The following is a 25,835-nucleotide window of genomic DNA, read 5'->3' on the forward strand; positions in this document are numbered from 1 at the left end:
TGTTGTTTCCCTCAGTTATGTACACTGACAATTGTTATAACACTTTTCACATTAGCTAGTTTACAAAGTTAACCTGTATAGAAGATTGCATGCTGAATCCATTCCTGATTATTACAAGATTATTGAATGGTTTCCTGTTAAACATTTAGCTCTATTGTTATTTGAAGTACCATAGATGCTATCAAAATATGTCAAAATATGCATGACACAGCACAAATACTACTTTATGGTCAATCTTGAAAGTAGTGTAGAAGCTTCCTCAGGAAATGGAGGTTATGCGATTTGAACAAATCCACTGAGTTGTATATGGCAGCTTTAGATGGTCTTCCTTTGCAAGACTACCCTTAAATGAGCATATGTATAGGGGAGGATTTGGCCCCCAGGGAGAAATCAAGTAGTGTGGAACCACCTTCACCATCTGCAAAATACCTTTTTTATACTCAGAGTACATAAATCCTTTTGTTCAAGATTTTCACTGCTGTCTCCTGCCCTCTGTGTCTTGTGCTGTGATCTAGCACATAATTTGTATGTTTTTTTTCTTGATTAAAGTGTGATTAGTTATACAGAGATTTTCTTATTTTCTGCCTTTTTAGGATAACTTATGCTGCTCAGTAAACAGATTTTAGTTCTTGAGCAGCCATTATTCAGATAGGTGGTGTCGGTATTCAGAGTTCATTTGCTGACTGCAGTTAGGGGGTCAGGAGGCTGCAATAAAACTGCAGTAGAAGTTAGATAAAGCTTGTTTCTTGGCCATGCTCTGGCAGCCTGTGAACTGCATCTCACCTGGCTCTGCTCAGGAGGGAACGCTCGGCTTCGTTAGCAGTTCTTGGTTAGATTGCACTGCGTGCATGCTTTTCAAGTCAGACAAGCTGTATATTGCCAGGCTGTGGACAAATTGCTTAGGGCACATATTCAGTATTTACATAACTGCTGTCTCATTATCGTTATGAAGTGCAGGGCTAACGATATGTATGCAATTGAAGGTGACATTTTGTGACGCTAATGGGGTAGAACTATGATCTCTTTGCAGAGTTAACTCCCTTCAAATTTATCAGGAAGCCCAAGGTTTTAAAAAAATAGGTGAAATCCAGCCTTCAGAAAAGTCACAGAAAGTTAGTGTGAGCTACAAGCTCTTGAAAGGACAGGTGAACATAGTCTTAGCTATAGAGAGTATAATTTACTGAATCAAATGGAAAGTGTTTAAGTAACCTCTTTTTTAATTTGCATTTTTCTGCATATGTGAGCACAACTAAACACATCACAGAAAATTAAAGTGGCAATTGGAGAATAAAACTTAATTTCATTGTTTTACATTATTTTCTTTTTTCTAGTAAAGTGGTCAAAATTTATTTCCCTGTGACTATATATAAAAAGAAATTTGTCAGCCATCTTCATTACAGTTAGCACTTTATGTTAAAAAATTTATTTTCTGTTACATACATTAGTCTGCGGAAGTATTAGTTCTCAAGAGTTTTATGTAACTTTCAATTCAATAATATAGTGATGATTGATTGGCTTAGCACTTGGATTTCTTGTAGAATGTATCCATTAAAGTAATTTGTAATCACATGAATTTTACTACAGCAGTCATTTTTTTTGAGTTGTTCTAATATCAATAGTGATAGTATAAGGAAAACTGAAAAAGTGGAAACCTTTGAACCTCTCTTTGAATAATAATTTATTTTAAGGAGTCAACATTTTCTTGCTAGAGTTTCAGGAGGTTCAATGCTAGCTGAGGGTATGCAATGTTAATGTGGCCTTTTTTGTAGATAAGTATTTATCTGTTTTCTTTATTGCCTTCCCTGAAGTCTCTCTACACAACTAGAAGACAGTTAAACTTCTTGGTGATTTTCTGTCATCTCATTTACTGCCTCTAGTGATTGCTTAAGTCATAGACTGTGACAGAGAGAAAAATCAGTTGTGGAAAGAGTCGCTGTTAAAGACACAAGCCAGATGATATATGAATATCGTTGATAAGAATTTGAAGTTATGAAATGTCATGTTAAAAAAAGTACTTGTGCTTCATTAAAGTTCCATTAACACACTAGCAGTGGTTAAATTTCATCTTATTACATGTTATTGGCATGCTACCTTCTCTGATAGTTCCAGGGAGCCAGATCGAAGGAGTAAAAAATGAGTAATTTTTGCTTTATGGTTGGTCTTTGGCATTCTTACTGGAGATGAGGATCATAATGATCATCAGGTTCTCTCCTTTCTAAGCAAGCATTGCTTTCACTTGTGACATCATTCCTGGGAGTTTGGCTGTCTCAAAATTGCTTGTAAAGAATTTAGTGGAATTGGTGAAAGTGCCTGAGAGGGATATAAACAACTCATTTTTTTCACCTCATTGAGAAACTTGGGAATACCTCTTACAATGATCCAGTTAGTTCTCAGCCATGTTCTAGGAGAATGTTTTGGCTTTCCACTAGCCAATGCAATAATTCCACCCAGACCTTAGTTAATTGATTACTGCAAAGCTAAAGAAGTTTTGAGAATCCCTATGAAAATTCTTCAGTGTCAAGGATATATCAATATGGTTCTTTCTTCATCAAGTGCTCAGTAGAATTTAACCCTGTCCATCATCACCAGTTTAGTGGCACAGTAGTCCTCAGTAGTCTTACAGAAGCCAGTAGCTCTCACTTGACTTTTAGAGGTTTTCGTTTGTGAAAGAAAGTAGATACAGTTAAAAATTTAAAAGGATTTTTCCTGCACAGGAGTATATAGCTGTGCCATAATAGACTTTTCTCTCTTTGTGCCATAATCCTTAGACTTTTCTCTCATTCTTTTTCCTTGGGATGGTACCATCTGCAGTACATGTCGTTGTTGTACTTGAAAGTTTGTCCATTATACTTGAATACAGTTCATTATATATTATTCTTTCCTTTGAGCTGGTGTTTTTAGACTTCCAAGCAGTATGTTACCTTATTGAAGTTTTAATTTCTCTTTTACCTTAATTAAAAGAATTAAAAACTCTGTATGGTGAAAAGATAGGCTTTTACGAACTAAATAGATACAGTGAAATAAGAGATACCTAGGCTTTTTTCTTAGTACACACATATTCTTATCTTTACATTCCTTGTCCATCTGGGAAGAGTGAAATAAATCAATAATCTTATAAGGGAATTTTTTATGCAGATTGTGAGGAGAGGTGAAACATTTAAAATGTTTAATATATGTTTGATTGTGTTACTTTTCTATTTCAGGAAATTCAAGATCTTATCAGCAGTGGATGCATACAGTGAAGGTATAAACTTGGTTAAGTAATTATAGTGACCATCCTGTTCTTAGTCTTTGTCCTTTTCCTTACATATATATAATGATAAAAGTTTGTTTATTTGAAAGTACATTCTATAATAGATAACATGTCTGTGTTATATGCAATAATGTTGTGGGCTTTTTCTTGAAGATTTAAGAAAAAGTCCCATACACAAAACAAATGCCAAAACACACAAGGTTCTTCCATCTGTCACACAGAGTTCTTCTGTCTGTATAATCACAAATTTCACTGCTTTCTGTATCATGTTACATTCCATAATTGTGAATTAGGTGTGACAGTACAATTTGATACAAAGTTTATCACTTCCAGTAAATAGCAATTTAGTTAATATGGATTTGTGCAGTTTGACTAGCAAAAGACCCTTGGTATAACCTTGTTGTTCTGCAGGATTAGTAAAATGTATTATTTTAGATTAAGAGAATCCTTGTTTGATTAAATGAGAGAATTCTTTCTGTCAGGTCGGAGTATTTTTAAGTTGTGTAATAAATATGATAGGAACACATGAAAAATAGCCATGACTTCTGAATTGATTTTGAAATGGTAACAATGAATGACGACTGAAAATACATCATTCTGTTAGAATGCATTGATAAATGTGTCAACTATGATAATGATGTACTGTAACCCTTGTGTATCTGCAGACAGCAGGTTGGGGAGGAAACACAGCTGTGTTATTCTTACCGATTTAAAACGAAGCTTGTTATTTCTTTACAGCACACTTTATTTTTCCTTGCTGTTGTCTTAAGGTTTGACTTATGTTAAAATGTTGCTAAAATAAATTTTTTTGTATATTGCAGAAAGGCAGTGCGCTGATCAACACAGCAATGACCAAAGCCACTCCGGCTGTGAAAACAGCATATAAATTTGTAAGATCATCTATTTTAAATAAATAATGCATAAAAATACAGCAACTTCCTACAAACTCTCATTCTTCCTGAATACTTAAGGACCTAAGCATTTTATAAATATACTGCAGAAAAACACTTCAGCCTGTAGAAAGTTTTTAGCTTCATTTGTTTTCTCATATAGCACTAGGATTTAGAATTGATTTAGAGTCTTCCAGATAGCTTGTACATAACAATATACATTTTCAAAGCGTCAGTGTACTGTCTTTGTTTCAAACATACTACATACTAGAAGATTATTTAAATAGCATTTAGGTATTTGATATGTAGCTGTAAACTCTTCCTAACCTAGTGACATGTTTAAAATAGGGCCTCTGAAAATAGAAATTGTCATTCACACTATGGTCTGGTAACACAACAGAGGCATTGCAAAGTTAATGTGAGTGTAAAAGATTTTCTAAATGTTACATTTATATGTGACATAAATAGAGTGTTATAGTATATAGTTGCATAGTATATAGTGTTAACATGATGTAGAGGTGTGTATTCAGAAGAGATACGTTTTGTGCTGGACAAATGGAGTCCTGGCTTACACAGATGCAATTTCACTTTTCTGAAAAGATGTGGTAAAGCATCAGTTATGTGTGCAGCAGGTCTTTTCTATCACCTGTTCTTTTAAAGACTATACTAGAATATTAATTTATCACTGGATTTAATGCTTATACCTTTAGGCTTAAAAGATTTGTTTTCTAAGACTGACTAACAAATAAAGCATGTGAAATTTTATGGTATTTTTCAGTATAGAAAAACAGCAGTAGTGTAAAATGAAGGGGGAAGTATTTTAAGGTTGCATTTTTAATGTATGGGAAAAGACTTTTGGCTTCCTTTTTGCTTTTCCAAGTGTTTTCACTAGTTGGATGCATAATAAGTAGTCCTGAATACATCAGTACATCATTCTAGGCTAGTGCATTTTAATAAAGTTTTCAAATAGAATTTTTAATTTTACATCAGTTCAAAAACACAGCAGTCATGGAGAGGAACAGGTAAGTAAATTAAATATACTTGATATTCATGGACTCATTTATGATTTTTAAAAATGGTTCATTAACAGGTTATCTGCAAATTATTCTTCAGTGTGCACTAACTTAGACTGCTCATTACATGCTCTTCTCCCAGCCTTCAATTTTGATAATTATGTCCTTCACAGTGAACTTCTGTGTATGCTATGAAACATTAGTAAATTTTGTGAGGATCTGTGTGTAGGAGGTATTTTTACTTATACCCCATTTAATTTCTTATGCTGATGCCCTTTATGGAGCCTCTTATAGAAATGAAATATGCATTTCTTGATTGCTAGATAACTGATTGGTAGCCTTGAGTAATATGCTTGGTACCATCCCTCAGAGTTAGAACAAAGCACTCCAAAATTAATCCAAATGGTGTGAGCATGATCTGGAAAGTTTAAAGAGGCTCACAGGTTAGCATCTGCTACATGGCACCCCATTGTGCTGTTATTGAGCTTATAGACGTATGATTTAAGGATCAAAAAAGACTCTCTGACCTCTTGATTTTCTTTTTCTGAATTTCCATGTATAGAAAACTATAGAAAAATAGATGTTTTCCACATACTGATGCCCTTTAAATATATTTTTTTAAAGTCCTGTTTTCAAGACAACCTTGAAAACTTTTGTATTTTTTTATTATATTCATCTAAGAAAGATAAGGTTTCTTCTGTTAGGGTTAGGGGTTTTGGTGTCATTCCCCTCACCTTTTCTTTTTTTTCTACCCCTCCCCCACCCATTAAATAATGTTCTTAACATAAGTACATGGTATTCTGTATTGATAATTCATTTCTCTATGGAAGAACATTCTTGGCTGTTTCCTATGCAACAGTGATCCTTGGCTGCCTATTTTAATACATACAGAATTCTCCCCTAAATAGCAGCACTATGCTGTTCAACAACACTGGGCAAAATCTCCATCTGCATATGAAATCACTTCATTTCTCTTAAGATTGATGTTGCCCTGCAAGTTGCCAGACTGGAACACTGTAACAGTCATCTTGAAAATCTTAACATTTTTCCAACATGCCTTACTGCTAAAATACCCTTTCAAATTTAAAGGACCATTTCAAGTAAAGGAGAGATGTACAGAACCATTTTTAGCCTGTTCTTAGTAATATTGGAGAATTTTTGAGTATATATGTTTTCACAGCATTGGCACGCATGTACTGAAAAAAATCCTTAAATATACAGACAAAGCATGACTATATAAGATATACTGACAGTGCATGTATGAAAGCTGTGATAAAGGTTATTGCCCTTCTTTATATCACCAGGTGTTTAAAAAAAAGGTAAAATAAGTATGGCATCATAAAGCATGTTCCATGGTGTCTTGCAGAGCTGCTTAAGTCCTTTTTTATTTTTCCAGGCAAAAAATCAGGCAAGGCAAGGTATAAAAGAAGTGAAGAGTAAGTTAAAACACAAGGTATGTAGTACACTATTTACTTTCTTATATTGCTTCCTGTATCAGTTTGAAGCCTATACTTTACAAATCACATGAGATTTGTGTTTTTAATGACTTTTGAAATATGCTTAGCCCTTTGTTCAACAATACATTTTTCATAACGAGCCCTCTGGCAACTATCTGTCATTCTATGCATCCACTGAATAATCTCTTTATTGTTTGCATATTTTATCATAGAACAACAGAGGTCTTCAAAGATACATTAACAGGATGTATGTATTCATAAAGTTGATTGCTTTGATATCACAATCGAAGCCTTTGCTTCAAGCTGAGAATTTGAGATGGGAGAGTCTTGCAGTACAGTGTATTTCAGAAGGTGTAGTTTTGGTTTCTTAAAGATATGTGAAGAATGGCAATGTTTTTAAAAATTAAGGAATAGTTTCATTTTGCAAAAGCAACATTGCCAAAATATCAGAAAATATATTTTAGGCATTTTGCAGCTGCTTTTCCCATTGAAAATTTTGTTTCCACATAAGATTTTTCTGTAGGGAGAAGGAACTGGATTTTAGATATATTTTATGCTATTTTAAGAAAACTTTCAAAAATATTTCCTAGACATTCAAACAATTCAACTTTTAAATAACAGTGTTGATAATTCAGCTTCTTGAAAAGGTAAATTTGATTTTCTTCCTACAGATGGTATTTTCATGACAGTAATAGATTGTGGCAAGATAATTTTGAATGCATTCTGCATGCATAATATGGAGGGTACGTTTGCAGATAATGGTTATAGATAAAGGAATTTAAATCTGGTTTGTTACGTAGGAGAGTGAGGAAGAGTATGGAACTTGCAGTGCTGGAGCGGTACAGACTGCTCCTGTCTACACATTGCATTATGAGAAAAGAGCAAACTCAGAAAAAAGAAGACTGGCACAGGTAAGACACCTGAAACTTCTGTTCTTATTTGCATACATATGAGGAAAATTTTTTGCCATTTATAGTAATGCATCAGTGAATCTGTTTAAGATTATTTTGGTGTGTGTGTTTGGGTTGTGTGATTAAAAGGCTATGTTTATGGTAATACTGCTGTACTGCTTGAACGGTGGAAAAATGCTCTTTGTATTTCATCCCTGTTGAGAGGGGGAAAAACCAGGAGATTTCTAAGTATGGATCTGAGATTTAAATCTTGAGTACTGTTTTTGATAAAGGTTTCTCAGAGCAAATACATTCTGGTCTATTCACAGATCTGTTAAGCTATCTTTTTTGGTTCCTTATAGTAGGGCACATTAATTTTGTGTTCCTAGTAAATTGATTTGGCAGTCATATGGCCTTTAATTTTGCTCAGATAGTTATGATTTATTATTTTATTAATAAGTCAGCTAGTTAATATGGTGCCAATCTCTTGTCCTTTTGTTCTCTAATCCTTTCTAGTCTTGATTTGAAGTAACAGGTGTAGTGTCTCGACTTTGGCAAGTGTTTTAATGTCTTTGCATTCATTTTGACAGTTTTATTTCAACAGTATCAATAAAATAGTTCTTGTAACACTTTTTCTGGGAATAAATACCTGTATATGTATATATTTTAATGCGTGAGTATATATTTTTTCATTATATTGCATGCTTTAAATACATATAATGAATGTTTTTATATGGATTTTTAATGCATATATCTTCCTCATATGCGAATTAAGTATAGAAATTCAGTCCAGCTAATCTAACAACTCTTGGTTTTTTGCTTTAAGTATTGCAGTGATAACCTGAATTGCCTGATTTTGAATTAGTTTTTATCCATATAAATAAAAAGTTCGTGAAATTTAACGTAAAACTGATGCAGATTATTGCTGAATGATGTTGAAATCGTGCATTAGTATCGTCATTATTTTTAGTAGGGTTATAAATAATACAAAGACTTTCTGCTTTAATTATTTAGGCCGGTTTTACTTTGAACCTGTTTTCATGATCTCTTAAAGCCAGTGATAAAGTTTTAAACTATGTGCCCTCAGTATATTTTGATATACAGGCAGCTGTGGTGCCTGCATTCTTTCAGGAACTTCTGTACAGTAGATTTTCCTCACTGAGTTATCAGAAGAAAAGATCTGCAATTCTAAACGTATTAATATAGAGCTCTAATGTTAATAACATGAACGATTCTTAAAATATTTGTTTCTAATAGGTAACTGTCATTTTAATATGTAGCAGCTTCCCACCCCAAGGAATTTGATAATGCGAAGTACTAAATAGCTTTTAATGCATTATAAACCAACATTCACAGGTTAGTGTAGGTGAGCCTACAATTGTATGTATTTGTGTAAATATGTATCACAGATGTACCCTTGTAGTCAGTGAATTTTTATAGGCTGCTTTTATTAAAGAAATCTGCCATGATTTACTGAGATGGTAGTGTTACCTGCTGTTAGGTACAGGAGTCTAGAGATACAAAAGAGTATAATTTACCTTAGTACAATTAAACAATTCATTTGAAGGCCTGTCATCAATCACAACAATTTAACTTCTTTATGTTTTTGTCTTCGTACAGCTCTATACTACTAAATCCTTCAATATTATTGTTGCTGCTTCTACCAGTCATCTTTTAGTTTTGAAAACAAGGCAGGAAGAGTGCATATCCAGCCACAGTTTTGTTTACATATATACATATACACATGTGTGTTTATGTATGTATATACACACAAGCCCATACATGTACATATATAGGGTTTGTTTGCTAGCAAAGCTTACAACTGATACCACTGCAGTTTTGCCCTGCTGCAGTCTAAAGGTCCGATGTCTTCTACCCAGCTCTCGTCCCAAATGTCACATGAGCCCAATGGGCAGGAAGGAGCAAATGGTGATTGCTCCCCAGGAACTCTGCTCTCGCACTTTTCCTTTCACCTCTCACTCACACAATTCCCACTTTTTCCTCCTCCCCAAAAGCAAACAAACCAAAATATTTCTAAAAAATAATAGTCTGCTGTTGCTACTGCCGTTTTCATTTTTGTTCTTGGTATTTGAATCAGATAACATAAATGCAAGTTCTTTATTCATAAGTGGTTGTTTTAAATTTTACATCCAAATGAAAACATGCATTTATATTCACAAGTACATGTGTATGAGAGACTATGTTTGATCTAGTACTGAATCTGCCGTTTAAAAAAACCCGAATTTCACAGATTGATATTGTTGTCAGGTTTAATCCTTTTATCTGTAACTTGTTACTCTGCAAATGAACCTCTCCACCCAGATTTCTAAAATAGTGACCATGAGTGTCTATAGAAGTATAAGGATCATGCTAAAGTGCAGTTTATGCACTTAGATGTATAGTTAATGTAAGGACCAGGTATTAAGTTGCAATGTCAGTGTACGTGAATATCCCCCCAAAACCTAAACAAACAAACAAAAGAAAGAGATTTCTTTTAATAGGCATCTTACTTTCAAACAAGAGGTACCTCTGCATTTTATTACTATCACTTCCATACTGAAACATTTAAAAACTTGTATATAAAGAATTTGGTGTTACATTTTATTTCATGTTAGATGCATGCATTGAGCTTTCCATTCTCCACCTCTTGGAAACAGTGGAATGTAAATACCAATTAATAATTACCTGAGAGGCTGTAAAACATATTTTCCTTGAAACATTATGTATGATATGAAAGTTTCCTTTACTGTAAATGATCATTTTAATATTTGGTTCATAACAGGATTTTGGGGTCTAGGAGGACATTTCCTTTACAATAGGAAGTGAATCTGCTTTTACCCCAACAAATAGTAGTTTGTATGTGGGTCTGCTAATTAGTACAGTTATTTCCTGTTTTGTTGATGAGGCTTTAATAAATGTCAAGGGTACAGCCATGAAGATCTCCCAATTAGGCTTTGCGTTTGTAAAACCCAACCCCTTTGCTTTTGTGTGAAGATGACAGTTCCAACTGCAGCCTCAGCCTAACAGGGCTCAAGGGAAAGGATACTTCTCTGGTTTTATTGAAAACAAGGCCAGTTTGGCCCAGGGAGAATACCAGCACTGGTCACAGTGCAGAGCTGTTTTTAACAATGAATATTTACTAAGCTTTATCACTGCTGTCATAGTGGTTTTATTGGGTTTGGGGGGATTTTTGGTTGGGTTTTTTTTTGCCAGATCAGCACTAGACTTTAAAAAAATTAAGGGTTAATCAAAATAAATTATAACATGTAAAATAGCTGTCAAAACCTAATCAGAGGATAAATAATTAAATGTGTTGTCACAAACTGTAGTGATCAGATTGCCCCTTTATAATTTGTGTTGTAAAAGTCTTTCTAAAAAAAAAAGAATAACGGGAGTGCACTCATACGTGCCTGTGTGCACGCGCGTGCGCACACACACAATTAATCTTTGCCTAAGATGAATTGTTCTATCTCTGTAATATTCATTTGAGCTTACTCTTGCTTAGGTTAGCTCTTCTAGGCTTTTTATACATGTGCGAGCTTAACTATATTGCAAGTCAACATTAACAGATGGATTGCCCTAAGCAAGGGAAAACCACAACAACAAAATCTAGTGAAAGTGGAGGATTGAAGCTTTTTATTGTTAAGCCTTATTAAAACCTTGGCATGTGCACTGCTGTTAACTGTTTCATGCCTAGATCTAATAATATGTCTCTGGTATGCTTTATCTCCAACATTAGTTAGGTATGTAGAAGATAGAAGAAATTACCAGCTAAAATTTTTGAAATAAAAATTAATGCAAGCATGAGATTGCTTCAGTGCTGCAGTATCTTGACAACGATATTGCTGAGTTCCATTAACTATTGATGAGGAGGATATGGCATGTATTAGACTACTGTGCATTCAGTTTTTAGATAATCTATTTTAATTCTGTTTCATTATGTACTCCCAGGTAATGCAGATTTCTTGGTAGACAGGGGCCTAAATGCAGTAAGAGCTCTATAAAATTGTTCCAAAATAATATATAACTGAAAAGGGAGTGTATTTATTATGAGCCAGGATAGAATGTCAGGAAGATCTGTTGGATTTCACGAATATGATCTTTGTAATATTACTGTTATATCAGGTGATAGGGTAGCTTATTAAAAATCAAGCATTTCAGGATGTCAGTAGTCCTAGTGTATTTAGTGACTAATAAAACATTCTTGAAGGTTTGCAGAATACCGAGTAAGAACTACCACTTTACTTTATAATTAGTAAGTTAGCAATGCTCCTTGTCTCTGAGGAAATGTATGTAATACCTGTACCTTTAGGCATGTACTACCTTGCAGCCATAATGGAAACAGGGATTTGGATCCTAAGTGTGGATTTACCAGCAATCACTGTGTGTCAGCACTACTTTAAATGTTTGTTTATGAAGAAATCAAGTGAACTACTTCCCATGACTTTGCAGGATCCAAATACAGTTTCTAAGAAGGTTTTAAAAACACTTTTGTGTAAGGTAGTAAAAGCTAAGTTAGACTAAACTTTTTTCTTGGTATTCTTGAATGGAAGAGAATTACCATTTTTTATTACTTTTTAAAAGTGTATCGCAGATACAGCTTTTACACTTTTGTTGAAGTATATCCTACTAACTAGACAATATGTAATTCAGTTTGCAGTAGGTATACTTGGCTTCTGTTCAACAAAGATAGCAAGTGTCAGGCAGGAAGATGTGTTCAGAGTAACCTTATCTTCAGGAGTGCCCCATTTATCAATACCCCTACAATGGCCACTAATATAAACGACATAATCATTAGCTACAAAGGGCTTCCAGTAACTGATTACTCTCCTAACCTGAAAAAGGTGGTGAGAGTGGGCGATTCTGAAGACTTTTTTTTTCCAGAGATAAAAAAGAGGAGAGGCAATGCTTGTGATAATGCAGTGCTGAATATACATGTTCTGTATAAGATGACTGAACCCCATTAAGAAAAAAAGAGAAAAATAATCCTGCAGGCAACCCCACAATAATTTCAGAAGCATAGAAGCTCTGATTAAGGGCATCTACCTGTATTTGGATTCATAAAATGTGCTTGAGATCATGTCTATGCCTAGCATCCACAGATAATACTGTTTATGTAGCCGGAGGTACCTTCTATGCTCATTTAATAAAATGTTACAAATTGACAGATGTCATAAACAGTAAGGGCTAGTTTTTAATGTAATTCGTGTTTTGTTTTTGTAAAATACAGTTTTTAACTAAGCATTTGTTGATTAGTAGATTCTGTTTCTTTAGCTAAAGTCTAATTTGAAAATATTTTAGATATCATTAGCTTCCTTTAATATGGAGAAGAATCTTTTGTCTTGGTGTGTCAAGTAAGATCTCTTCATTCTGCAAAACAGTCAGATTTCCTTTTAATTAAAAATGAAAAAGCTAGGCAGCAAAAATTCAAATTGCAGATTACGAGAGTGCCCTCTCGTGGCTCTGATACCTTTCCAAAGTATTACAGGCTCACATGTATCCTTTGCCTTGTATAAACCTTGTTTTTTACAACAGAAAACCACTTACAAATCAAGCAGTAATTATTTTTTTTAAATGGAAAGATTATCTGTATTTTGTATAATTTAAACATTTAGATTCTTTCATGTATCATGCATAATTTTATTTCCAGGAATATACGCTACCAAGTAGAGGTATAATTACAAGATTTCTCAAACCTCACCCCCACCTGCTCCCTTAGAAGATAGTAGATACAGCCTCTATACAGTGACAGCGACTGATTTTAATTTAGTCAGTGAACACATTTAAAGAAAAAAATGGTATAAGTTTCTAAAGCCTTTAAAAAAAATATTTCAGGGTTTTTAATAGTGTGAGTTCTTTCCTGTTCTCTGCCCTGATCTCTTCTCACCATGGTTTTAAGTGAAGGACTGTTAGAAGTCTCTGTGGCAGAGTTCTGCTGTTCATTCTGCCCCCATAAACCAGTGTAAACTTTGTGGCTGCCTCTTCTTCTTTGAGTTTTGCAGTACGCATCACCTGAGAAATCTCTTCACTAATTACCATGATTCCAATTTAAAAACAAAAAGAATGGAAAGATAGTGTAATGGTTGGGAAGTCACTCTGGAATTTTTTGTTACACTGTGGGCATTCAGTGGAATGCTTGGTTTTTCAGTGAAGTCATCAGCACATCTACCCCTGATTGATCCTGTGGAGAGAGACATTTAAACAAGCAAAAAGTTTGCAGATACTTTTTCTGGCTATTATTGTCACCTATTTTAGTTTTCTAACAAATAGAAACGCAGCCTTTCTGAAGGTCTTTCTTCTACAAACAAACTAACCATACTCATATGTCTACCAAGGTTTTGTTTTTCTGAAGGATCTGAAAGAAAACTGCTGTTTCACAAAGTACCTTCAAAACAGGATGAACCTTTCTGTCTTTAATAATTAATTGAAATAACCAGATTAATTTTTTCATCGGGAGAATTTATTGACATCTTAATGTAACAGTGGTATCTTCTGCTTTCATTTTCTGTGTATCTTCTGTCTTCCACCAGTCGCATTTTGGCTCATCTAGCCTAAGCAGGGAGCCAGAAGAACCATAAGCCAATGGTTGGGACCTGCATCCCAGCTTCCTTATTGCTTTTGCCTTCTGGCCTGAAAGTTTGGAGAGAACAACCTTATGTCTAAAATTTTGTTATAGTACTGCTATGTTCCCCAACCTTTTCTTTCTCTTGCTAATTCTGTACCTAAGAGTGAAAAGAATTAATAAAGAGGTTCAATTAAAGAATAAAGCTTGGCTGGGGGGCAAAAGGAAGGAGTAGAAGAAACAGGGAAAAGCCTTTTCTGCAGGGATCTCAGCATCTTTGAGTGTGAAAGCCCAAATTCAACCCATTTAATTTTAGATGCTACTGAAATGCTGAAGTTAGCAGCAGTGCTACCCAGGGCTCTTTCCACAGTAAGTGGAGAGAGGGGGCATGACCAAAGGGCAACTCAGCCCACCTAGAATCTAGATGGCATCCTGATGATGCCTCTCTCCTGCTGTTAATTGTCTAATTTAGGCTCTAAAATATCTGAAATTAGTAAACAGCATCTGAGTACCATCCTTGTTCCTCAGCACCTTGTAGAGAAAGACCTTCTTTGTTGAGCAGAAGACTCCTACTGGTGTCAAACAGGAGGAGGGACTCCTCCTTGTTAATTCTTCTGGTTGGGGGCCTTAGACAGAAACATGCTTGGAGTCAATAATTTTGTTTCTAAAGGCACAACCTTTTTTTCCTTGGAAATGTGATTAGTCTGTCTGTTTTCAAGCTTCATACAGAGCTTCCCTCAAATAGATTATTCCACTGTCCATAGGTCTGATGGACAGAGTTCAGTGCTGCTCAGGTTTTATCTGTCTAAAGTTCTGTGATATTTGGTATTTTTCCATTAAATCTTGAAGTCTGGAGGTAGATGATGTTTGTATTTAGGATCACATCCACATTGTATATTTAAACTTTAGTGGTTTTGGTAAGTTTTCCTTTGAAAAAGTCACATGTGATCTGTAAACAGCACTTCCAGCAGTGATTTTACCATGCAATAGCTTTGTTGATGTAAGGAGATGCACATTTTAACCAAAAGATCAATTTAGCCAGTAATCTCTGTTTTACCTGTTTAGGAATTGTGTCAAATATGTAGCATGTTCCAGGCAGATGAACTGGGTTTACAACTGTTCTGATTTACTAAAGACACATGCTGTATACCCAGGTTACTTCCATGTCTCTGCACTTTCTTGTTACCTCAAAACCACATTTCCTTTTCTGTCTTTCTGCATGTGGACATTCACATGCCTTTGTGCATATGGACACTGATTAGCTTTTCTTTTCTGACAAGTGTTCCCCCTTATCTTCTTGCTCCTCTCTCCACTGTGACCCCCTCAACCCTCCATTCTGTCATTTCCTTCTCTCTAATCATTGAGCAAACCTAGAGCATTATTAACCATCAAAAAGGGAAAATAAGTAATAGTTTTCCTAGGTTTTGTAACCAGAAATTCTGCCTGGTGAATGTGTCTTAAAATCATCCACCAAAAAAAAAAAATCCATAAATAATACTTGTTTATAAAAGAGCTGCTCGCTTTATTTGTTGCAAATGGCACTGAAAATCTCCATGTCCTATTTTAAAAGACTAACACTTCTGCTTGTTGCCAATTAAAGTGAAGCCAGGCTGCCTTCGGATGGTGCAGTCTTTGAAGCTAGAATGATGTGTGGCATGGTGCCACAGTGTGTCAGCTGAAAATGGCCGGTTTTGCTAAGAATAGCCTCTGTGCCATTGAGAAGAGTGAGCGAGATCTGGCTGTTTGGAGGTGACACCGGACTGTGGGCTGCGTGGGGCCTTGGTCTGATTCAGAGGGCCAGGAGATGGTGCAGGCTTCCTGAGGGAAAAATGGTCTGCCATTCTTCGGAGAAAATGGAAATTTATTTGTTATTTTGGAGAAGAAAATAACTATTTCTGTAAAATATTTGCAGAAGCATGATTAATCCTTAAAAAAATCAAAAGCAATATTACAAAATTCTCAAGTATTATCTGTGTTCAGGACTATGGTGTACATAAAAGGTAGGAAGCTTAGAGTTTGTTAATTTTTCACCACAGTAATTCAGAACATAAATAATTATAACGTCGTATCTTTGACTAAGTATCTCAACAAATTTATCATCCTTACGTACAATAAATCCTACATCAGCACAGATACTGTTTCCTTTAACTTTACAGAAGTCAGTGGAGATATGTGTTGCATTACAGCTTACCTGTAATTTCAAAGTACTGTGCCTGTACTCTTATCCACACATTTCTGGTTGTCTATGTCTCTATACAAATTTTGGGGGATTTCCTGCTCTTGCAGGCTTTTTATTGTCACAGAAAAGGATTACTTTCTGTCACTGGGAATCTACTCCTTTTTTGTAGCTCTGTTTCCCTATCATTTTAATTAACAGGATCTCGGAATTGATTACACTTCTGTCTCATTGCATACACTTGTGGATGCTTCCAGACACTTCATGTTCTTTCAAATGCATCATCTATGTGTCTGAATCGGTTAAAGCAGAGAATGTTTCTATCCGAGGAAGGATGAAAGGGTTTTTTTTACTTAACATTAATAGTTTTTAATCCATGAGTCTTGTGTTATAATAATAATACTAAAAAAATAAATATGGCATCTTAGATAATACCTATTTAATTTATATCCAGGACAACTATCCTGATACCCTTTTTTTGTGAGGCATCATTACTTTGTGTTACATTCTGTGAGAAAAGCACACAACTATTTTTTTTGAAGGCATTGTTTCTATAAATTAATCCAGAATTATGGCTTGCATCTATCCTGGTCTGGTGTCCATGTAGCTAATTGGTATCCCTAGCACTACTTTAAGCTTGTGGTTGGTTGTACCATGTCCCAGAAAAAGAAGGGCATTGAAGAAGATAAAGTTTAGAAACTGTACTTTTTTTCTCTCTCTCTTCTTCCCCCATCAGTCTCGGCTCTTGTGGAATGTAATTTGAAGTACTTTCCTGTGATTTCATTATCCATTGCTTTAGGTCACGGTCTTTAACTGGAAAGGAAGGCAATGGGTTGTGCTTAACTAGAAAGTTTGATTGAGAGATCTTTTGCTTCCCTACTGGAGGTGAAACCATAATTATGTCAGTGATAGGGTTGTAGAGGATGATAGGTAAAATAAATAACAGTGAACTCGTATTTATTTTGCTTTCTTGTACCGAATGAATAATCTTTAACTTTTTAAGAAAAAGGAAACAATGCTTCATAGATTTAAGCCATAGTAGATAATTTTCTTTTCTTGAAAATTTATACATGTTGAAGTATTGAATAATCAGTAAATGTGAAATTATATGTGTGCTGCCATTTATCAAAAGATTATTTGTTTCTCACGTTGAGGAGAATTAATAGCAGCAGCCTTGTTAAACTTCCTACCGTAGTATCAATCAATGAGCATTCATTCCAGAAAGCTGTGCTTCTGAAAGGTCTAGCATTAAATAAAAAGGTGACATTTCAAAGATTGACTTTCATGCCCAATCAAGAATGTAATCATCTTACATTTAAATCCTTTAGCATTCATGCATTTTGTCTACATTTTTATGCCATAGTAGTACATTCTGTGAGGCTAGCAGCAAGCAGAGGAGAACAGTTTAAGGACCTATTCTCACTTTGGTTCTACCTGTATTTATACTGTCAGCACCTTCTTTTTCTGGTTACAGTGATCAGCATTTACCACAACTGTATAGGTAGCAGGCCACTTGTAGAATGAGATTTTAAAGTGGGGCAGAAACCAAAGAGGATGTATACAGTGTATACAAATATATATCCTCACACCAGCTGCAGTTGTTCCTTTGCCATACTTTACACACAGGCTTGATGATTCAACAGTGGGTTGTGGAGAACGTGAGCTTGTTATGTTTAAGTATGTTGAAATCTTATATTCTAAGCAAGATGAGAGATGGATTCTTGTGGTACAGTGTGCCTGAAGATGAGAAAAATTTGAAATAACAGAAGTCGAATACTGTTCATGTTTTGATATGAAGTAGATACATTAAATAACTGATATATTATGTAAGCAGAACTAGTGGAAGAAACAAAACAATTGAGTACTTTAAAGAAGTTTGTTGCTTTATTTTATAGAAAAAAACATGACAGCAGTCTATTAAGACTTTATAAAGTTCTCATGCAGCAAGAAAAGAGTGTTACCATATAATTTCTTGTGGTAATAAATTTAAATGGTCTGGTTGTTATTAGAATGCTGATCAGGAAGGAAACAGAAGTCTGTCCTTTTTTCATAAAAAGGTATAAAAAAGGTTACACACTTCAAAATGCAGAAAAGACAGAAATTAAAAGCTTAAATAACTGCAAACAGCAGGGTACGTCAGTAATGGAAGGACTTCTTAAATGACTTTGACAGCTTTTGCAGGTGCATGTACTCTGTCACTTTGCTTAGTGGAGCATTGAAAAAGATTTATGGTTCTCCTTTTGGAATTTATTAAGAGTTTCTTTCTTTCTTTTTCTTTCTTTGCAAAGTAGTCTGGACATACCTCTCCCTTGCAGTCATTTTTATTACAGCTCCTAGAGGAAAGTCACCTATTCAAAAACATGTGTTGCTTGTTGTCTCTGTGGCGAGCTCACAGAGCTGTAAACTCTGGAGAATGTTGTTATTTACAGCCAGATATTTTCCTTTCCTTCCCCTTTTGCTTTTTTCTTTGTATGTAAATCCCAATTTATTTGGTTTAGTTCTTGAAAGACTTCCCGTATAATTTTGTACCCCTGTACATTGAAATCAGTAACAGAAATATTTTTTCAAAGAGCGAGTCTGACCATCATGAACTAAAAGTTATTGGGTTTGGTTTTTTTAGGTTTATCAATATATGCTCTGTTATATTCCTTTATAGGATGTTATTCTTGCTTTCACTAACGCACTTAATGATAATAAACTACTGTTTGTAGATCCTCTGAGGGCTCACTGCTATGCCTTTGGTGTTTGCTGATTCTAATTAATTTTAACCTTTTTTTTTTTTAAATTTGCCATCTATGCTCTTTGAAACAGTATTTAGTATTTCGACAAGTCAGTGGGTGTTATTTTGTGGATTTTATTCCATTGACAGAGTTAATCCATCTACAGATGAACAAGTGTCAGTTTTGGTTTTGTTTTCTGAAATTTCTCAATATTTTTAAAGAACCTTCATTCCTGCAAAATCTTCGCTTTACGTTAGTTGAAGTAAATATGATGGTAGCATTTAATTCTGATGCAAATTCCAAGAAAGTGAAACAGAGACAGGGTTTTGCCCTCCAAGAGACAGTTCCAGGATTAGAGCTTTAATGACAATGAATGTTTTTGTGGGAAAGTAGTAAATTACCACTGTTATAGAAACAAAGTATTTTAATTGTCCCAGTGAATATAAATACTTAAAGCAGCAACTGTTAAACTGAAGACAGTGACTGTAGTTGTGGCAGTAATCAGTGAGATAGCTGATTAATGATATCAATTAAGACAGAGTGGTTAACCTCCCTTTAGTTGCAAGCAGAGATATGATTGATTACAGCACTGATGGGAATGACACAAAGAACTCACAAAACTGGGAAAGAGAAATATCAATGGTTTGTTTCTCTGCATTCCCTTCTATAACTTTTGCTCAGTATGAAGCTTAGTTTGGGTTCTTCTGTAGTTTTTAATACTCTGATAATTCTATTAACTGTTATTTGGCTTAACACATAAAGAACCATGTTTCCTCTTTGTGTACAAGAACTATGGAAAGTGTTATCAAAGCTGGCTGCTTTAATTAAAATCTCTCTTGTTGAACAAGAACAAGTGTGTTGGTCTGTAAAGAGTGAACATTGAGACGTTCCTGATGATAATAGGAGGCAAAAAGTTACAGTGTCCTGGTACATGTAGAACATTGACAACACCTGTAATAGGTGATGGACTGAAATCTCACAGTATAAGCTTTCCAAGGTCCATGTAGTCTCAAATTAAGGCCATATTTCTTCCCCCATGAGGGGCTTATTGTAGTTTTAGGCATTTGGTGAACTGCATGAGGTTTGGGCAGTAGCACTTCTTTCTGCTTGCATGTGATGTTCTTTAAAGTTATATAACGCTGGCTTCCCTTTACACAAATTCTATCCATATGTCTTTAAATTATGGCCAGTTTTCCAAGGTTCAGAGTCTCTTCAGTGGATTGCCTGCATAGTTAATCTTTGCAGGTTTTTGATACAAAATGAGTATAAGAGATTGACAGACCTTTAGACAGTCATTTGTGAAGCACAAACAACTAAAATTCCTGACTTAAATGTTCTGATCAAGATAGAGACTTTTTTCAAGTCCTGTAGAAATCTTTAGCCTGGTTCTGTTTGTTAAATAATAATGAGAGATGATAGGTTAGTGAGTACTCAGCATGGTAGCGTGTGAATTTACAGCACACCAGCTCCCCATGGGATGCTCTGAGTGTATGCTAACTTTGAGTGAACTGTAATTTACAGTAAATTATCCTGCACAAAGGCATTCTTAGTGCACAGCTTTTGAGCTGGCATACTACTTCCTCTGTAATTCTGTTTAACACCCTAACATATATATATAGCTATGCAAAGAGACTCCTGACTTCTTTTGTATTTGCTACTTCAAAAGTCCATCTTTCTTTCTGCGCAGTAGATCACATCAACCAAAACTTAGCAAATATTTCTGTCAGAAAGTAGTAAACCCCAGTGCTTTTTGTGATATACTTGCAAGAATAGGTAGTAGACTTGAGTGATGCTTTTGCTCCAATAGCCAGTCTTCTGCTAATCAAGACTTTGCATAAATAACAAGGCACTCCAGGCTTTGCATAAGTAATAAGGCCCTTCATAGGCCATGAAGAAAAATGTTCTCTTGCTCTTTAATTGGTGACACTTGAGAACTTCACATCCTCTTATAACGGCCTTTAGAAGATTTGATCTATATGTGGTTTTCCTCATCAAGGGCTCTGGAAGGTCTTAATGACTTAAGTGGCAGCTAGTCTCCAAATAAGTAATGCTGAAATAGAAAAAATAAATAAAAATTTAAATGTTAATCTTCTATCCTCCAGACTCGTTTCAACCAGCGTCTCAGTAACCAAGATTTTGCTTTGGATGAAGATGATGATGACGAAATGGAGAGAACAAGCAAGTAAGAAGGCTGTTTGGATGTGTGTGTATGGGAGAAAGGGTAACTAGTGTTATTCAGCAAAGTTGAGTTCAAGTGACACATTTTTCTCCTGTTCAGGCTGTTAGCTTGATTCTTGAGCTAGGTGATGTCAAGTAGTTTACGATTAAATCTAGTTTTGAAAAGAGACACGGACTATTATATCTTTTCATTATTTATAGTGCTTAGAAGAGCTTGGCATAATCCTCGGTCTTCACAGACTCCAGATAAAAAGATAAGACTACATACACAAAGGAACAGTGGGATAATATTAATCAACATGGTGGGCAGTGACCTCAGCTAATCTATTCTTTAGATATTGTAGTCATGACAATGGAAAGTTTTCTGAAGGGTCTGAAAGAGAAATATGGCCTTGTGAGTGTTAGATCAAGGTCTTCCTACATGTGAATTAAAGGAAAATCATAAATTGAGGCTTAAGTTGCATTGAGACATTCTCTGATTGAAATCAGGAAATAATTTTTGATAATGAACGTATGGATATAAACCATGAAGAACCTTGAAAGCAAAGTCAAGCAGTTTAAGTCATGATGCAGTAGGGAAGAGGGGAGCTACTGAAGTGTTCAAAGGATATCATCAGAACAGTGAGCTGTGGAAATACCCTTTGTAGCAGTATTCTAGATAGACATATTCAATATGGGAAGGACTGCAGTAGTATAGGGGCCAGAGGTAAGGGTATTGCAATGGATGAAAGAGAAAATAAGACAAAAGCACCGGTTTTCCTTGCCAGATAGGCAGTACTCCAGTAAGTCTGGTCATATGACAGAACAGTTGCAGTTTTGCCACTAGAACAAAGTATGTGACTAGGTCAGCTGGAGAGGTGTAGCAAAACTGACCTAAATATAAGGTGTAGACAAGGGAAAAGAGGAAACAATTTTAAAATAACTAAAATTTGGAGGGAAGATTTGGGAAGTCATATTAAGGGTGACTTAAAAAAACAGTTGTAGTGTTTGAGGAAGAGCCAGGAGAGAGTACAACTAGCTAATGGTAACTGCATCTCCATAGATATCATACATGTATGTTCAGCAAAATTTTTGAGTAGAAAGAAAATCCTGGTTTATGTTCACTTTCAAAAGTCTTGGAATGCATTCTCCTACTTACTTTCAGAAGTGGCTGTAATAAAACTGCTTTTATGTTCCTAGCTGATGAAAAATTTTTTTTCAGGTTATCATCAGAAGACAGTGAAGAAGCTTCTGCTTGCTTTTATGATAGTGATGATTCTGGTGAAACTGGAATAACTCCTCAGCATCAAGGAGAAATGGACTTGCTTGGAGAGATCTTGGACACACTGAGCACACACAGTTCAGATCAAGGAAAGCTCTCAGGAGCAAAAAGCCTGGATTTCTTTAGGTCAATGGATGACATTGATTACAAGACTGCGGTTAGTCTTCTGCTTTCATTTGAAAAACAACTCCAATCCCTTTATAGTGGAATCCTGCGCTTGTGGAATCAACATGCAGCCCAGACACTGCAGCGTAGTTCTTAGAGTGTGCCTTCCTAGGGCTATATAACAGTACAACCATTCTGGCCACTGAATGATGGTTTTTCACCAGCTGAGAGAAGCTTTGTCCACTTTACCAAGTCATCTTAGAACAGTATTTTTCCCTTATAACACTAACCACATATAGAGCTGTGAATAGTGTAATAATTTACTTAATCAAATAGTTTAATATTATATTTAACTGTTCAATCTGGTATTCCCAAGGCTGATTTTAGTCTTTTTTAATGCTGTTTAGAAGGTATTTTATTTCCATTTTCACCTTGCATCCGTAAACTAGTCTTAGTAGTATGGTGATGTCGCCATCTTGATTAAGTGATGGGATCCATGTGGTAATTGCATGTGAAGCATTGCTAGAGTAGTTCTCCAGAGCTTTATAAGAGATCTTCCTTGGTCCTTTTTTAGGTAGAGTTGCACAGGACCTGTAGTGTCCTGTGCAAACAAACTGCTTGCCTACTACTCTGAAACCCTTAGCAAGTCACTTGTGATGTTAGCCAAAAAATTGCTTAGTGTTTTTGAATTCCAGCTCATATCAGCTGTCCAACATCTACTTTTGCTGAAAGAGATCTGATAGTAGAAGGTTTGTTACTGGAACAGCTAATTCTGATGCAAAAGTTTAAAAAGCTTGTAAAATTTTATATTATGAGTGTCACACAGGGGTCACATTAATAAGATGCCCGTTTTTGTTTGTTTGGCAAAAAAATTTAATATTGAAAGTTGGTATAATTAATTACTGAAGCAAAGAGGAAACGGCATCTGGTTTTACTTTTAGTCCAGCTCCTTCTCGTATTATGGGTACAAAGCAGCAAAGTGTGTCTTTGTTCACTGTCAAAACTGCTTGTGCAAAGACTTGAATGGATAGGGGAGACAGAAATCCTTCCCTGTGCAAAAGGTGATCCTTAGGATAAGAGACAGAGTGTTCTGGCGAGGAAGTGACCTTACATTGTTTCTGGGATTGTTGTTTTGTAACATTGAACCCCAAAGGGTTCAATGATTTAGGAACACACAAAATCCATTACAGTATTTTTGTTTCAGAAGTGTGAGTGTTGCAACATTCCTTGTGACATTAGCTATAAACACATGTTTTTTCTTTCAGAACAAGTCGAATGCACCTAGTGAGAGCAACCTTACCCTGCTGTGCAGCAGTGCTAATGATCAAGCAGAGTGGAACCTTGGTCAGGATGACAGTGTCCTCCATGGGAAGCAGCTCCCTCCATCACCTAGGAAGCAAGTTTCTTCTGGTGGCCATAGAGAATCTCTCTCAAGGCTGGAAGAAGAAAGTAGTGACTTTATTACTGACAAGATGGACACCACTAGTATGACAGCCCCATCTCCAGTACAATCAAGTGCCCAGTTTACTTCTCTAGAAAGTTTCAAAGCAGGCTATTCTTCCTGTAAGTATGCAAAGCGGAATGAAACACTAAGCAATACCTCAGAAGATCAGCTCCCAGCAAGTCTTGCTCAACATCCATCCATTCTGGTCCCTTGGGAGAAAGATGGGAAGGAAAGAAATGAAAATCCAGAGGAGAGTGGACTTCTTGAAGAAGTGGTGTCATTATGTAAACTGAGTTCTGCTTTTCACTGTGGTTTAAATATTTCAAAGGATAGCTTATCTAGCAGTAGCAGTGGAAATAAAACGTAAGAAAACTATGAGAAGAGAAACTTGACTCCCATCAGAAGTTAAAGGGAGGCTACTCAGGACTCCATATAACTCTATATAATATGATAACCAAAATATGAAAAAGGAATGAGATCTGCGATTATAAAAATAATTCTCTTCAGTTGAGTATGCATTTTCTGCCATTGGGACATCCGCTTCTATGTTTACCCAGTTCATTTGTTGGCTGCAGTTAGGTCCACAAAATGGAGCTAAAAATATGAATGCACTCTTAAATCAGGTACTAGTTAGTCTCTGTGTTAAAAATACAGAATACAGCAGGTGTATGGTGCTTCCTAGCATTTGCTTTCTTTAAGCATCAGGAAAGGTATCACCTAACACGTAACCAGGATTTGAAGGTACTATATTAATCCCATTTAGCATTAAACGAACCAAGAAATCTGATTTGTCTGAAATGTACAAATGTTAATATTTGTAATGAATAATAATTGCCTTAATCTTTTGAGAAGAGGTTTAACTATCTTAGAAGATGAATGCAAATCTACAAAACAGCAATAATGATTTTCCATGGCAAGAATTTGCTTCAGCAAAGGTGGGCAAAAAGGAAACTTTTTTTAGACTAAGGAATTTCTTTTGAATATAGCTTGGAACTTACTCCAAACTAAAACTGTGGCCCTGTCTTCCAGACTTCGAAAAGGTAGCGCATTCTTTTCTCTCTTCTGTAAAGTACATGAAGTGCTGAATTATAATGTGACGTTTATTAACTTCTGTTTACAACTAAGACACTTTAAAGATATATTATCCAGTTTCCCTAGGTAGACTATTTCACCTAAACATTTTCAGAAAGAAAAGTGTAAGTGGAATTGATAGATTTCTATTCTTTTTTATTTTCTGCAGTTCCATAGTGTTTGAAAACTAATTTGTGCCTCTTCTGTACTATTGTCTTTCCATTTTTAGTAACTACCTTTTTGAAGGTATACTGAATTACTGTTACTTAGAAGTCCTTAAATAGACTTCTAAGTTACTTAGAAGTCCTGTTTAGTTAAATTATTAGAGTCACGACTGAAAATTACTTGTAACACTAGAAAACTAAAATTACAGATTCAGCTTGAGATTGCATGTATCTATCTCTCATTTTAGCCAAGTTGAACAACCAAAAATCTCTTTCTAAATTCAGTGAAGGAGAATAAATGGACTTGATGTATATTCTCTTTAGAACAAGCATTTGTCCTCCTCCTGGCAGCGTTCCAGAGAAATATTTGGATATTTAAAGTCTGAAAATTCTGCTGCTAAATGGAGCAGCTCTTTCTTTTTTTTTTTTTTTTTTAATTTTCCTGCTCATTTCTTTTTCCACCTCTCCACCTTACAATACATACATTGTCCTCCACAATAGCTCAGGACAAGCATGAAGTAAGTTTCAGCAGATTGGAATTGTCAATTTTGAAGGATATTTGTGATGCAGTTGGCAGCAGTAGCACATGGGTATAAAATGAACATGCCTGAGAAGAATCCTCTCCTGGTCTTCTAAATTCACGTCAGAAAC

General features: G+C 35.3%; 1 protein-coding gene across 1 annotated transcript in view; it reads left to right on the top strand.

Moving 5' to 3' along the window:
• DENND1B (DENN domain containing 1B) overlaps window positions 1-25,537 on the top strand; it is a 162,302-nt gene extending 136,765 nt beyond the window's left edge. Inside the window, exons 17-23 of the mRNA XM_074908223.1 lie at window positions 3,204-3,244; window positions 4,075-4,143; window positions 6,553-6,609; window positions 7,414-7,524; window positions 21,064-21,143; window positions 22,341-22,557; window positions 23,771-25,537. Of these exons, the coding sequence (XP_074764324.1) occupies window positions 3,204-3,244; window positions 4,075-4,143; window positions 6,553-6,609; window positions 7,414-7,524; window positions 21,064-21,143; window positions 22,341-22,557; window positions 23,771-24,316 (1,121 nt within the window). The 3' untranslated portion in view covers window positions 24,317-25,537. The remainder of the gene's footprint in view (window positions 1-3,203; window positions 3,245-4,074; window positions 4,144-6,552; window positions 6,610-7,413; window positions 7,525-21,063; window positions 21,144-22,340; window positions 22,558-23,770) is intronic.
• Window positions 25,538-25,835: the final 298 nt, after the last annotated feature.

Source organism: Athene noctua, chromosome 5 (assembly GCF_965140245.1).
Source record: "Athene noctua chromosome 5, bAthNoc1.hap1.1, whole genome shotgun sequence".
NCBI lineage: Eukaryota > Metazoa > Chordata > Aves > Strigiformes > Strigidae > Athene > Athene noctua.